Source organism: Gymnodraco acuticeps, unplaced genomic scaffold (genome assembly GCF_902827175.1).
Source record: "Gymnodraco acuticeps unplaced genomic scaffold, fGymAcu1.1, whole genome shotgun sequence".
Classification (NCBI taxonomy): domain Eukaryota; kingdom Metazoa; phylum Chordata; class Actinopteri; order Perciformes; family Bathydraconidae; genus Gymnodraco; species Gymnodraco acuticeps.
The window spans coordinates 3,049,288-3,062,525 of NW_022990583.1; the positions used below are offsets into that span (position 1 = coordinate 3,049,288).

General features: G+C 38.3%; 1 protein-coding gene across 1 annotated transcript; it reads right to left on the reverse strand.

The window, feature by feature from the left end:
• Positions 1-874: 874 nt before the first annotated feature.
• LOC117554079 (G-protein coupled receptor 20-like) lies at positions 875-6,158 on the reverse strand. Its single transcript, XM_034228317.1, has 7 exons — positions 6,141-6,158; positions 3,186-3,493; positions 2,804-3,070; positions 2,039-2,283; positions 1,736-1,820; positions 1,280-1,405; positions 875-1,094 (listed from the first exon to the last, which is right to left on the reverse strand). Exons 2-7 carry the CDS (start codon positions 3,378-3,380, stop codon positions 924-926), a joined length of 1,089 nt encoding a protein of 362 aa, XP_034084208.1. The 5' UTR covers positions 3,381-3,493; positions 6,141-6,158; the 3' UTR covers positions 875-923.
• Between the last annotated feature and the right edge of the window lie 7,080 nt (positions 6,159-13,238).

Below are 13,238 nucleotides of genomic sequence, written 5' to 3' on the forward strand. Positions count from 1 at the left end.
TTTTGTCCAAAATGAGGAGAGAGCACCAGATCAATACATATAGAAAGGCAAAGTCTTTGAATCATCTGAACGCCCCTTTATTTACCCCAATACTTTCTCCATTTGTGAATTGTTTTTGATCAATTGTTAACTTAATAGCACATCATAATACAGTTTGTAATCATACAAAAATATTTACAACCCAAACATTCACGTTGGAGCTTGTTTCAGTCGCCCAAACAGTTCCCCTTGAGTGGTTGGATTTTCCTTAGTCTTATAATGGTCTTTGAAAAAGAGAGCAATGTTGCCCTCTGCTGCACAAAAGTGGTAATCATTCTGAAGTGCAACTATGTTATCTAGGCAAAAATGAACAAAAATCTATCCTTCCCCATGGTAAAGACATTCAGGTTTGATCTGCTAACATTGTACTCCAATTGTATATTGTGAAGTCCTCCACGTTGATCCAATTCTGTTTGCCAGTGTAGCTTCCACTCCCAGGCAGGTATCAGTTTCAAAATAGCCTATTCTATGGATAACATCAGCATTTCCTAATTCCATGACTTTTGGCAAGCAATGTTAGCCAATTAATCAAAGTATAGTATTGAAGATTACATAAAGTAAGTTGTGTCATGAATTAGATTTAGTATTATGTGGATTTTATATTCAAGGAATAATATAAATGTTTTGTTTTCCGGTCCAAAGTTGTGGGAAGGTTTCTTGACAAGATGATAATGTGAAGTTGCAGACTAAATGGTCTCTTGTCAATTGTAATTCATTTGAGAAGTAAAAAAAGGTTGGCATTATTATTATTATTATCATTATTATTATTAATATTATTATCAGCTGTTGTTCCTGAGCTCTTCTGAGTCCAGAAATATCTGTGTGACATGTCAGTAACTTTCGGTTGTCTTCACCCCCTGTGAAAGTGAATTAACAGTGCGTGGTTATTCCCCAGATTGTCTCTGCAGTGTAGGGGAGATCTTGGTCATCTTGATCATGTTATTAGTGATGGCGTTGGCCGTCCCTCCAGATGCCTTGGAGCTGTGCTGCATGCTGATGATGTCGCCACTAGTCTGCTCTGGCTCAGCGCGGCGGAAAATATTTCTCATGGTAGCCTAAAGGAGGAGAGAGATGTAAATTATTCAGTGAATCAATGAATACATAAGTGAATGTATGATGGATGGATGGACAAATGATGGCCAGAGGGAAGGATGGATGGAGATGGACAGGTGGCAGAGAGGAAGGATAATAGGATACATTGGATGAAGTGAGGTGAGGAGAGAAAGTACTCCAGGCTCACTTGGAAATTATTTGTGACAAAGCAGTAGACGACAGGATCCATGCAGCTATTCAAACTGCTGAGGGTGACAGTCAAATGGTAGGCTATCACGTGATGAGGCATTTCAGGGTGGAAGTACACCACCACCTGCAACACAAGAAGAGAACATAGTCTACACAGTTCAGATTACTAACAACATGTTAATACATGTGTATCTACTTGTCTTGATAAGAAAGCAGTTTTTGTTTGTGACTACTTAAAAAAGCTTTCACTTATAAGAGATAAGGGCCTGAGTATGGAAATGAGTTATGAGCTCTATATTTTTTTCTGTCTCCGATAGTCATTTTGAAGGATATTTTGGGAAAAGTCATCATCATCTTGTGACCCTTTTGTGTTTGGACTACTTGAGTGATAATGGGCTATAAAAACATGATGATAATACTTTTAAAAGAATGTGACACATCCTCTCTCACTCACCTGTCGGATGTGGAAAGGTGTGAAGCAGACAGTGAAGATGATCAACACTGTGCTCAGCAGCTGGACAGCCCTCCTTCTCCTATCCCTGAGAAATTACAGTTAAAACCACCATTACACCATCAGCATCCCAATGATCCCATACACCATTTGCCAATGATGAAATGTCAGTCAATTTATCTCAGTTCTTTTACTTTTAAGGTATGATCTTATACGAAATTTGGACACTTAATACAACATGTTTAAACTGCATGATATGATGTACTTACTTGCTTGTGTGTGTTGGTAACATAATACTGATCATACCTGCTCTGCTGCATAAGGCGGCGGTCAGCTAGTGCCCACATAATCCGCACCGTGAAGACCATAATGATGATGAGCGGTAGAAAGAACTCAGTGATGGTTAAAAACAGGAGCTTTGAGAGGCAGCAGCCCGGGTTCTGGAAGGCAGTGGAAAGAAAGGAGTAGGTGACCACGATGGCAAACAGCCAGACTGACACACACACACATTTGGCCACACTGGAGTTCCTCCACCGACGGGAAGCTTCAACCTGCAAGGACAAAAGAAAATCTGTAGTTTCCTCCTGGATTTAAAGGTCCCCTATTATACTGTTTTTCATCAATATATTATTATAGGTCTCAGATATATACAAAACATGTCTATAACAGATCATGCATTGTAGCATCCCATAAACGCCTCTGTTTCAGCCCAGTTTCAAAAGTGATGATTCTGTGTCTGTTACTTTAGATGAAAATAAGGAGGGGGGGGGTTACCTTGGTTGGTGATTGGCTAATAGTTACACAAGCCAAAAAAATTGTTATGACATCACAAAGTGGCCAAAATCTGATCAGCTCATTTTCAGACAGGTTTTTATATAAATGGATCAGGACAAAAAGTGAGCGAATATTTTTCCTGAAACTTTCAGAATCTCTTTCCACAGAGGGGACACATGTTGATGTATAAAAGACAAGAACAAGTGGATTTTGCATAATAGGTGACCTTTAAAGTCAGAAATATCAGCATTTTAGGCTTGAGAGCAATTCTGTTACCATTCTACAGGCAAAACCCACCTGCACGATGGCGAGGTACCGGTCCACACATATGCAGGTCAGAAACAAGATGCTGCAGTACATGTTGACAAAGTAGCTGAAGATGTGCAGGTAGGAGCAGGTGAGACAAGCCCCCCCACTGTAGTAGAGCAGGATGCGAGTCGGCAGAGAGAGATTCACCAAGAGGTCCGTCACCGCCAAGTTGATGGTGTAGATCACTGAGGTGGTCTTTTGCTTGGTGCGGAAACAGAACACGTAAAGGGCGAGTATGTTGAGCACCAAACCAACCTGTGGGAGAGGAGAAAGGATTGGGATGTTGGTGCAGATGGCATGGTCACTATGAGTTGAAACTTATAAGGATGTATATCTATCTGTACTATGAGTGCTCCCAAAAAATGCCTACCATGAAAATGAGAGAGTTTATGACCATCAGTGCGATCCAGAGGCCGTAAAAGTCATGGTAGAGCCCCTCGTCTAAATGAGCCAGTCTTTGAAGATATGCTTCCATGCCACTCCTGTTACTGGCACTACCGATTACAGGCATTGTGGGAAATGAAGCATTGATCAAAAGCCAGGACTCAGTGCTGTTGAAGTCCATTATAAAGGTAGTTATGATGTTGATGATGAGGATAATGTTGGTGGCGATGATGCTGAAGCACGTAGTTAGGTGACGGTTAGGATGATGATATTGATCCAAGGTTGTTGCAGAAACTGTCGGACAAAAACACACATTGTTGTTGTACAATTAACATTTATTTGACATTTAGTCTAGTTGCAATGTGCAGAAATGTGCTTAAAGTTGCTACAATGTAAATCTGATTGTTGATACAACAATTGATAGCTGTCATGGGCTGCTAGCTATCCTGGCATTCACTAGGCAATATGGAAACACATACACACTTAAACAAGACTGTGGGAAGAATGTTAACCTTATGCAATAGGGCTCACATTAATAAACCAAAATTCAATGAATGAGTTGTTTTTTAAATAAATGTGACTGAAGGTCAATGCAAATGTTGCTGTATAATCTACGAAAAAAAGCTTTAACTGCCATTTTTTTGTATCAGTTGCTTTGTTAGGGTCATGCTGGGGCCCCATGTGATATAGGGTTCCTTCATGATTAAGCAAGACTATTTCATACCAATACTTATAATATTTGCTTTATATAATTGAATATATAAAACACAGATGTTTATGTTTAGGTCTTTCCCCCCAGACCACCCTTGATGTGGTTGTTCCTGTTGGCATGGCCACTTTAAACTAATATCTGATTTATTCAGATCATTTATTTATAATATAATTGTATTTATTTATGCCTGCAGCAATGTTTCTCCGAGGGGTTTATTTATTTAGAGCAGTTTGTGTCAATGTAGATTTTAACTCATAGTTGTATCTAAACCTTTTTTTAAAACAACACACAGCAAAAATACATCTACCCCTTTTCTGGCTAAGATGTGACCTTTTCATGGCTATCATTACAGAAGAAGAAATCCTGTGTGTGTTCATCTCATTTAATTAGCTCAGATGAAAACAGATGTGAACCACAAAGAGTAATTTGTTCTTTCCTAAATCATGATCCAAATGGCCAGTTTGTGTTTATTGACTTCGGAGGAAGAAGGTTCATTCTTGTCCTAATTTCTGATAAACAGCGTGTATTTGAATAAACTGGATACATTTATCACAGAGTTGATACGTTTATATTCAATTATTTGGTGCAGCTCTGAGACTTTGACAACCTCAGTAAACACATTTATAAGAGACAAAAGGCACTTTATGAAACTGCTATTGAGGATTGTTAAATAACTGCAAGGTGGAAGAAAAGCTACAGTAAAGAAAAATGTAGATGACAGCAAATGTGAAACTGTAACAGATGTCAGTGTGACAAAACTTGACATGTTTTTTTTTACATTTCACAGTATGTTGGTAATTTCAGTGCACAAGCAAAATCCTGCTTTCATGTGACTATAAAATTAGACATTCAGGTTAGCTACATCACCCTTTACATATGGTCTTTTAAGTTGTGAAGAGGGAAATATGCAAATATAAAGTAGTACCAGGAGTGACTATTATAGACAGCAGAGGGCAGTCAGTGACTGTGCCGCATGAAGTGTATCCCAATGGGATATCATTTGAAAATTGATTTGGACACTATCACTCACTTTTACATAGTTATGAGTATGGGTTGACAACTATGACACAAATGCAGAAGCTTTTTGATCGAGCCAAACTCATGGGAAATCCATTCGCATTAAGAATATAAAAATTGCCAGGTCACATAAGGTTAAACCCCATATTTCCCATGAAGCATCACAATGAGTGTCATCCCAAAATTGTCTGGAAGCAGGAATGTTCCCCTCTCCCTCCATAACAAATGTTGTTTAATTGCTCATGTGACTAGAGTTTGTGTTGTGTACGCTCGTGGCTCACAAGTAATCTCTCGTAGCAAAACAATCATCAGGCTGATGAAAAATGCAGTCTATTCAAGCTAATGAGAATAACATGCTCAGCTGAGGGTGAGCCATGACTAATGTGATTCATCTGCATTAACAAGATCAGTCCAGCCAGAGAACATTAAGACCACTGAAGGAAATAAATGGGTGTTTTCACAGTGACATCCCCTGATGTTGTTCAACTTACTGGGAGCTAGTTCATCATCATTAACAGAGCTAACGAGTGTTATGAGCGTTGCCTTAGGGAAATTGTGTTAAAATACTCATGTCATCTGTTCAGATAAAAATGACAATCGCAAGTAATACATTCCTGTGTTGTTCAGTAATGTGTTGCTTAAGCTGCTGTTTGGTGAGATAATTGTTTAGTCCCAACATATCCTGACCTAACAATCCAAATCTAAAGCATGTGTGGTCATAAAAGAGCTCTGTTACATCAAAAGGAGATGTCATGGTGTCCTAGAGTACACCTAGCTAAAGTAGGAAATTGCATTGTAAACAAGTAAACTTAACTCTCAACAAAATGGAGTGTAGTCATGGACTCTGATCTGAGTTTCAACAGTCACATTAAACAGTTACTAAATCAGCCTACTATCACCTAAAGAACATATCTAGGATTAAAAGACTAATGTCACAGCAGGATTTGGAAAAACTTGTTCATGCTTTTATCTTCAGTAGACTCGACTACTGTAATGGTGTCTTCACAGGTCTCACTAAAAAAATCTATTAGAAAGCTGCAGCTGATTCAGAACGCTGCTGCTCGAGTCCTCACTAACACTAAGAAAGTGGATCACATCACTCCAGTTCTGAAGTCTTTACACTGGCTTCCTGTGTGTCAAAGAATAGATTTCAAAATACTGCTGCTGGTTTATAAAGCACTGAATGGTTTAGGCCCAAAATACATTTCTGACCTCCTGCTAAATTATGAACCATCCAGATCTCTCAGGTCTTCAGGGACTGGTCAGCTTTCTGTCCCCAGAGTCAGAACTAAACATGGAGAAGCAGCGTTCAGTTATTATGCTCCAAATATCTGGAACAAACTCCCAGAAACCTGCAGGTCCGCTGCAACTCTGACTACTTTTAAATCCAGGCTGAAGACTTTTCTTTTTGCCGCTGCTTTTAATTGAACTATTCATATCTTAGACTGCACTGTAACTTTTATCCATGTATTTTTTCTTTTAATGTTTAATTGAACTATTCATATCTTAGACTGCACTGTAACTTTTATCCATGTATTTTTTATTTTAATGTTTATTTTATTAGCTTTTCTTTTTAATGACTGATTTTAAATGCCTTTTTCTTAATGTCTTTCATTTTTTGTAAAGCACTTTGAATTGCCTTGTGTTGAAAAGTGCTATATAAATAAACTTGCCTTGCCTTGCCTTGCCTTGAGCAGACCCCCCTTCCCAATAATATTGGATAGAAATTTAGAGGAACTTATTGGATGGCACAGATGGACATAATAATGGACATTATTCAGGACCAAAAACAGCGACAGAGACCAAGGAAAGGACGATAGATTTAGTTGACCAAACTGAGACAAAGGATTAAGTAAACGTAACTTAAACGTAACATAAACACTTTATTTTTGTTTTTTGTAATATCTTTGATTTAACGATGGTCGTTTGCATTTTTTCTGTGGGATTGATAAATTGGTAAATGGTGAAAACTACAAGAAAAACAAAAATGGAAAAAACTACAACTGTGATCTAAAATCTGTTAGCATTTAGCAAAAGTACAGCCTCGCAGAACTACTAGAATGGTTGTTGATTCTTGTTTAGATTTATTATATATCATATCTGAGCTTTCCTTGTTGTTTTTAGTTTGAATCTTTAAGGTTTTTGCACTTATTGTAAGTCGCTTTGAATGAAAGCGTCAGCCAAATGAAATGTCATGTTTATTCAAGGCTTCAGTAGCACAAAAAAAGGAAGTTAAAGAAAATGTTGAGCCAGCAGTGGATTACTGTTTCTGTGTTACTACATTTTGTGCATTGTATTGAAACGTGTTAAGTTTATTTGGCTAAAACAATTGCCAGAAAAATCAGCTTTTGGTTAAACAACCTATATGCATATACTTGCATATATTTGCATATACCAAATACAATTCTGATGTGGCTCAAGTTTTTGACAGAGGTACTATTTTAAAAATAAGAATACTGGAGGTTTTCTCTGATTTGAGTCAGATCATACAATATCAATCTACTGCGTCACTGCAGCTATCCCATTGTTGCTCTTCCTCTTCCGACATCAAAGAAAGTGGTGATGCAATGAATGTAAAGTGATACTGAGGGGAGCGCAGAGGGCCCAGGGGCAGATCGCAAATAACACTGTCCAAATAAATTCCAGCACCGTGGGAGTCCCGGTTATGTGTCTGTATGAGATTTTTTGAAAGACAGAAATACATAGAAAGGGAGAAAGAAAGGATGGAATAGTGGAAGATGTATCTCATGCTGCCCTCTATCAAATTAATGCTTCACAGAAAGCCCCTCAAGATAAACTGAATTTTGGTTGCTGCTGTAACTGTCATTTTAAAGGGGACCTATAATGCAAAATGCACTTTTTGATGTCTTTCATACATAAATATGTGTCCCCGGTGTGTCAGGGAACTCACGGAAAATAAAACCCTCTCTCTTTTCCTCCGTACCCAAATCTCTAAAAACGGGGGTACAACGGAGCTGATCCAGATTTGCGTTCCGATATGACATAATATCCGAAATGTGGACCCACGGCAGAAAGTTGCTATCAGAAACAATGCCAGACTGTTTTAGACGTAATATCGTCGGTGTTTACATTAGCATCGCTAACACTCAGAGCTAACCTGTACTGGATAGAGCATGTGTGTGAAGAAGCAGGAAATAAAAAGGAACTCACCTTGTGGTATAACCAGCAAGAGAGAAAGCCTTTGAGCTCCGTACTGTTACAGAAATAATCCTTGATAATCCATGATATGGCGTTTCATCACGGCAGTATTTAGTTTAGACAGTAGCTGCTGGGTCCCACATGATCTCAGCCCCCTCCTTTTTTTATCAATTCTTTTTTTTTTTAAGCTTTATACCCAAAATCAGCATTTTTGAAAAAGGAAGTGAAATAGAAGGGTATGAGCAAGCCCCTAGGAAGTGTGCCGGACTCTGAGGAAAATATTCGTTGAAGACAAACGGCGGTACTACACTTCCGTATCAGTCGCTGGGCCCGGAAAGACTTTTTCCCATTGACTAACATTGAGAAAGAGACGTCTGTAAATCGTTGGATAATTTTTTTTAAACTAAATAAACTACCCAGTATGAACGTTTGTATAGCCCTTATTAAAAACATTCGGTCCTCAAGTTGTAAAATGTGCTAATAACGTTATTCTGAGAGTTATTTTCCTCATCATTTGAACGAGGATCTAACCCACGGGGCCCCGCCGCCCGGCACGTTCATGTTACGTGTTCAGTACTACATGAGTTCTAACTTTACCCATGGATGCACAATAAGAACGGATTGATTATATGAATACTTTTGTGACGTTTCGTTCTCTCAAAAGTTGGGCCATTTTGTCTTCATGTGCTATTGCCTATAAATAGCATGATAGGTGACCTTTAAGAGATACTTTCACTTGCAATGAAAGTTCACTGGCTTCTTTCCATGTACTGTGCATAATATGTTACAAACTCTGGGATGGAATATGATCATACTTTTTTTTTAACCCTGATAATAACTGTTTCAATTTCTGGTAAATCAGAATCAGAATGCCTTTATTCATCCCACAGAGGGGACATTTACATTTGTTACAGCAGAAAGGAGCCAAAGACAGCCTAATGTTTAACAAAGAAGAATGCATACAAAACAAAAAAAATATTAAAATATAATGAATGGATAGTGTTGCTTGCTCATCAAGTCTATATAACCCAACAGTTATTCACTGAATGTACTTGTGACAGGGACTTATTATGACCCTGTTATAATGATTTTTGGTTTTGTAATTTAATTGTGCTATTTTCGGCGAGGATAGCTACGTCTCCCCTTTTCTCTTTGAAAAACAATATACTGTTTGAGGACAGTTTATCCAATGCTGAAAACCACTTACCTCTAAAGAAAGCGACTAACCAGTCAAACCACCAAACTAACCCAGGGACAGCTTAAATCTGTGTCAAATGAAGCTGATATTTCCTCATGTCCAAGTGTCCAACCAGGTGATTCCCGATCAAAAGAGGATGCGTTAACTCTCATTCACCTGTGCACCCCTGTATCATCTCTGAACATCCACTCACGTCAGTCGCTTTTTTTTGGTCTGGAGCAGGTTCAGCCTTTCAGTAAAAATATCCACCTCTCTTGTCTGTGGGTCAGGTTTGTCTCTTCTCTCAGATTCCTGTAGTCATCAACACACTTCTTCAGATCTGTGCATCCCTTTCATTTCTGTCACTTTGTCAGCCTGTCTGATGTTACTCAGTGCGTCCATTCCTAAAGCATCCTCAGATATTTATTCTACTGTTGTACGTCTCACTCCTTCCAATGTGTCTTTCTTCTTCTTCACCTTCTTTTCCTTTCCTTGTGAGCATCATTCTCAGTCTCTCGCTCTCTTTTCAATGACTCTTTCCACTTCCCTCCCTCTCACTCTAAAAATCTTCCTTAAGTTTGGTATTCAGACAGGAAGTCTTAATATGTGTTTACATTCTGTCGGGACACCAATTGTGGAGCACACATGCACAAATCTACGCACACCAGATATCTTTGGGCACGCAATGCATAAAGCACAGCTCATACATTAATATGTTATATACAGTGAGGGTCCATGCATTTTCCAAACCATCAAACACTGTTATGTTTAAGGCTTATGCTTAAATTACTACTGTAAAACACAAGTGATGGAGGGTCTACGTGTTAAATCAGTGAATGGAGTTGGTGTTATGGTATGTAATCATTGTGAAATCCTGCACAGCACATTACTGTCAGGATTATTATGTCATGTCACGTGTCTATGTCTAGGTGTGGGTGTTTTTCTGTTCTCCTTGTCATGTTTCCTCCCTGTATATTGTCTGGTATCTTTTCCCTGTGTTTTCATGTCTGTCGTTAGTTTCCCTGGTGTGTCTAATTTCCTGATTGTTTTCACCTGTCACTCCTCGTGTGTCTCCTGTGCTCATCAGTGTCAGCCCCGCCCCTGATTGTTCCCACCTGTGTCTAGTTACTCTGTGTTTAAATTCCCCTGTCTCCCAGTGTTCAGTGTCAGTTCTATTGTCATGTTAAGGTCTATGCTCCTGGTACTCATGAAAGGTTTTTGATTCCTCACTGCGTGAGCGCCTTCATTTTTTGTTCTCTGTTTTTTGTCATCTCGACTAGAGTTTTGGTGGTTACCTTCTTGTTCATTTTTGCCAGTCATGGAAAAATAAAGTATCTTACAATACTTTACCTCTGTCTCCCTGTCTGCAATAGGGTCCAACATCCTAAGTGCCTGAGATCGTAACAATTACATTTCAAGAGAAATTAGAATAAATTACATTAAATCTTTTTTCTGTGCCAAAAAATTATATTAAGATAATATTTTCCTTTAATTGATGTGATGTTGTATTTCTATGTACAGCACTTTGGTCTGGAGGGTTTAAAGTGCTTTATAAAAATAGTTGGATTGGATTAATTTCAATTTTAGGAAAAATCAATTGTTATATTGTTAAATTGTATAAGTTGTCGATGCATATATAGATCTCTGTCTTTTTTTATTTTAAAATACCATACGTGAGGTGTCTTCTATGAAGGAAATGTATCTAGTCGGGCCCAATCTGTAACTTATGATACATTTGAATTGAGATGAAAAGTGATTGAACTGGATGACAAAGACAGAAAGCTCTCTTTTTTCTAATAGACAAACAAAAATGCATCATAAATGTTTGCGCTGACCAGTGCCTTGTCATGATTCACAGTGATATATTATAATAAATCGAAAACACGAGATCTTAAAGCAGATATTTGAATCTCGTTTAGCTGAGTGATTTGCCACTGATTTGATTGACTTTTTATCCTGACTCTGACATTTGTGTATGCTATAGTGAACTAACTAGAAACCTCTTGATAACTTCTATCAAAATGATAAAACCTCCACTGTGTTGAATGGTGGAAAAATCCCGGATTGAAACTGAACATAAAATCAGCGTATGAAACTTTAAAAATAAACACAACGATTCGGTTTATGTAATATAGTTATTGTAGAGGTTATCTTAGGAGGGGGCAGAGGACTGACCAAAGCAACAAATAATTTAACCGGATGTCCCATTTCTTTCCTGCTGCCAGAAAATGTGTGTGTTTTTGTCAAATCTGAGGAATCAGTGAATAGGAAGAACATAATTATAAATGTCAGGGTTTTTACGAGGTGTACGTCCTTTAAACTGATATTTAGGACAAACTGTATAACTGTTTTGGTGTATCATCTAAATATATGAATCTAAATTAACAAATGCCTGACCAAATCTTATGTTGAAATGTAAGTCTCAGTGTCTTTATAGCATGTCTCTGGACCTACGCTCGATCAATCTCACAGAATGAGACAGGTTTCCTGGTTTCCTGTCTAGAGGATCATCATCACTCACAGATTGTCAGCGTTTCTCGGGAAGATCCGGAATAACGGATGTCAGGAGAAGAGCCATGGATCAACCTGTTACTGAGGACAAGCACAAAGAGAAGGTGCAGGATAGGGACCGAAAGGAAAGAAGAGAGTGGGAAAAGGAGGTGTGTAAGAAAGAATAAATAAATAGGAAGACAGAGTGGGTACAGTATATCTGTATGCATAGTTGTTGAAATGACAGATTGATCATTATATGTTTGCATTTGCAGGTACAGGGAGAGTTGGAGAAATGTGTGACTGAGTCCAACCAGGGGAACTCGAAAGCTTTGTTTATATCAGGACTTTGGAATATTGATGATAGACGAGAAATGGCGAGGATTCTGTACTTTTTATTCCACTCCCCCGCCGTCTCTCTCGTGGTTTATTTGTCAGGAATGAGACGGGGATGGATGAAGGATTATGGTTGTCCTGCAGCGAAAGCTTACGTTTTTGGCACTGGTGGCGGACCGACGTGAAGAATTGATTGCAAGTACAAATAATTGCACAAATCCTTCTTGTTGAGATGCGAGCAGAACATCTCACTGCTTATAAACCATCAGCCAGCACTTCAGAGTATTTATGTTCAACAGAGTGAGACTATAATGACCCCTAAAGAAATGACATAGTATGATGTTTACAATGTGATGCTGAACATGCTGGGTCTAGGTTTTTTGATAATAATACCACCTTACTTTTACACAGTAGGTCAGCATTTTCCAAACGTTGTCAATAGTCGTGTGCTTGTTTACAGAAAGTTTTTAAATTAGCCTATACATCCAACAAGCGCAGCATACTTCCCTACACAGTGGATCAAATAATTTTGCAGATTATATAAATCTTAATTCTAAGAATCAAAAAAGAAAAGGATTGATGCAAAACACAAGGTAGTATGTTCTAAGTGTGAGCTGATTTCATACATCCTGAAGCCCCAAAGCCACGTCTCCTGTCACATATCCTCTCTAAACCTCACTGACGATTGTTTAACTTAATGTCACATGCTCAGAGAGCACGTAAACACGCCTACAGAAACTCTGTGATATACCTTAGACTTGCTGTTTAATTCACTGTCAGGCTGACATAACACAGGTTCACAGTCCGGTTCTCACATTTCAATGACAAATCTATATACGCACACCGCGCCTGTACACGCGCGCACACAAACATATTATTGTGGCAGATTGGTAAAATAATGTTTTTCACCTAGATAGATATTACTAAGCTTGGTAGGTAGCCTAATCATGACGAATACCACTGACCTACAGTATGACTGTTTTAAGTAATTTAACATGTAGTTTGATAAATGTCTGACTGAAACTAATATGAGGGAATTTCAGAATTCAAGGCGACACAGCATATGGTTAATGTAAATGACTTTAAGATGATGTCAGACTAATACATACATAGGTAGTGTTTTAAAATGAGACCGCTGTTTCCACTGG

Coding starts and splice junctions, on each gene's coding strand:
- LOC117554079 (XM_034228317.1), bottom strand. CDS start 3,380: ATGGACTTCAACAGCACTGAGTCCTGGCTTTTGATCAATGCTTCATTT. Junction 3,071..3,185: donor TAAACTCTCTCATTTTCATG/GTAGGCATTTTT, acceptor CCTCTCCCACAG/GTTGGTTTGGTGCTCAACAT. Junction 2,284..2,803: donor GGTACCTCGCCATCGTGCAG/GTGGGTTTTGCC, acceptor TTGTCCTTGCAG/GTTGAAGCTTCCCGTCGGTG.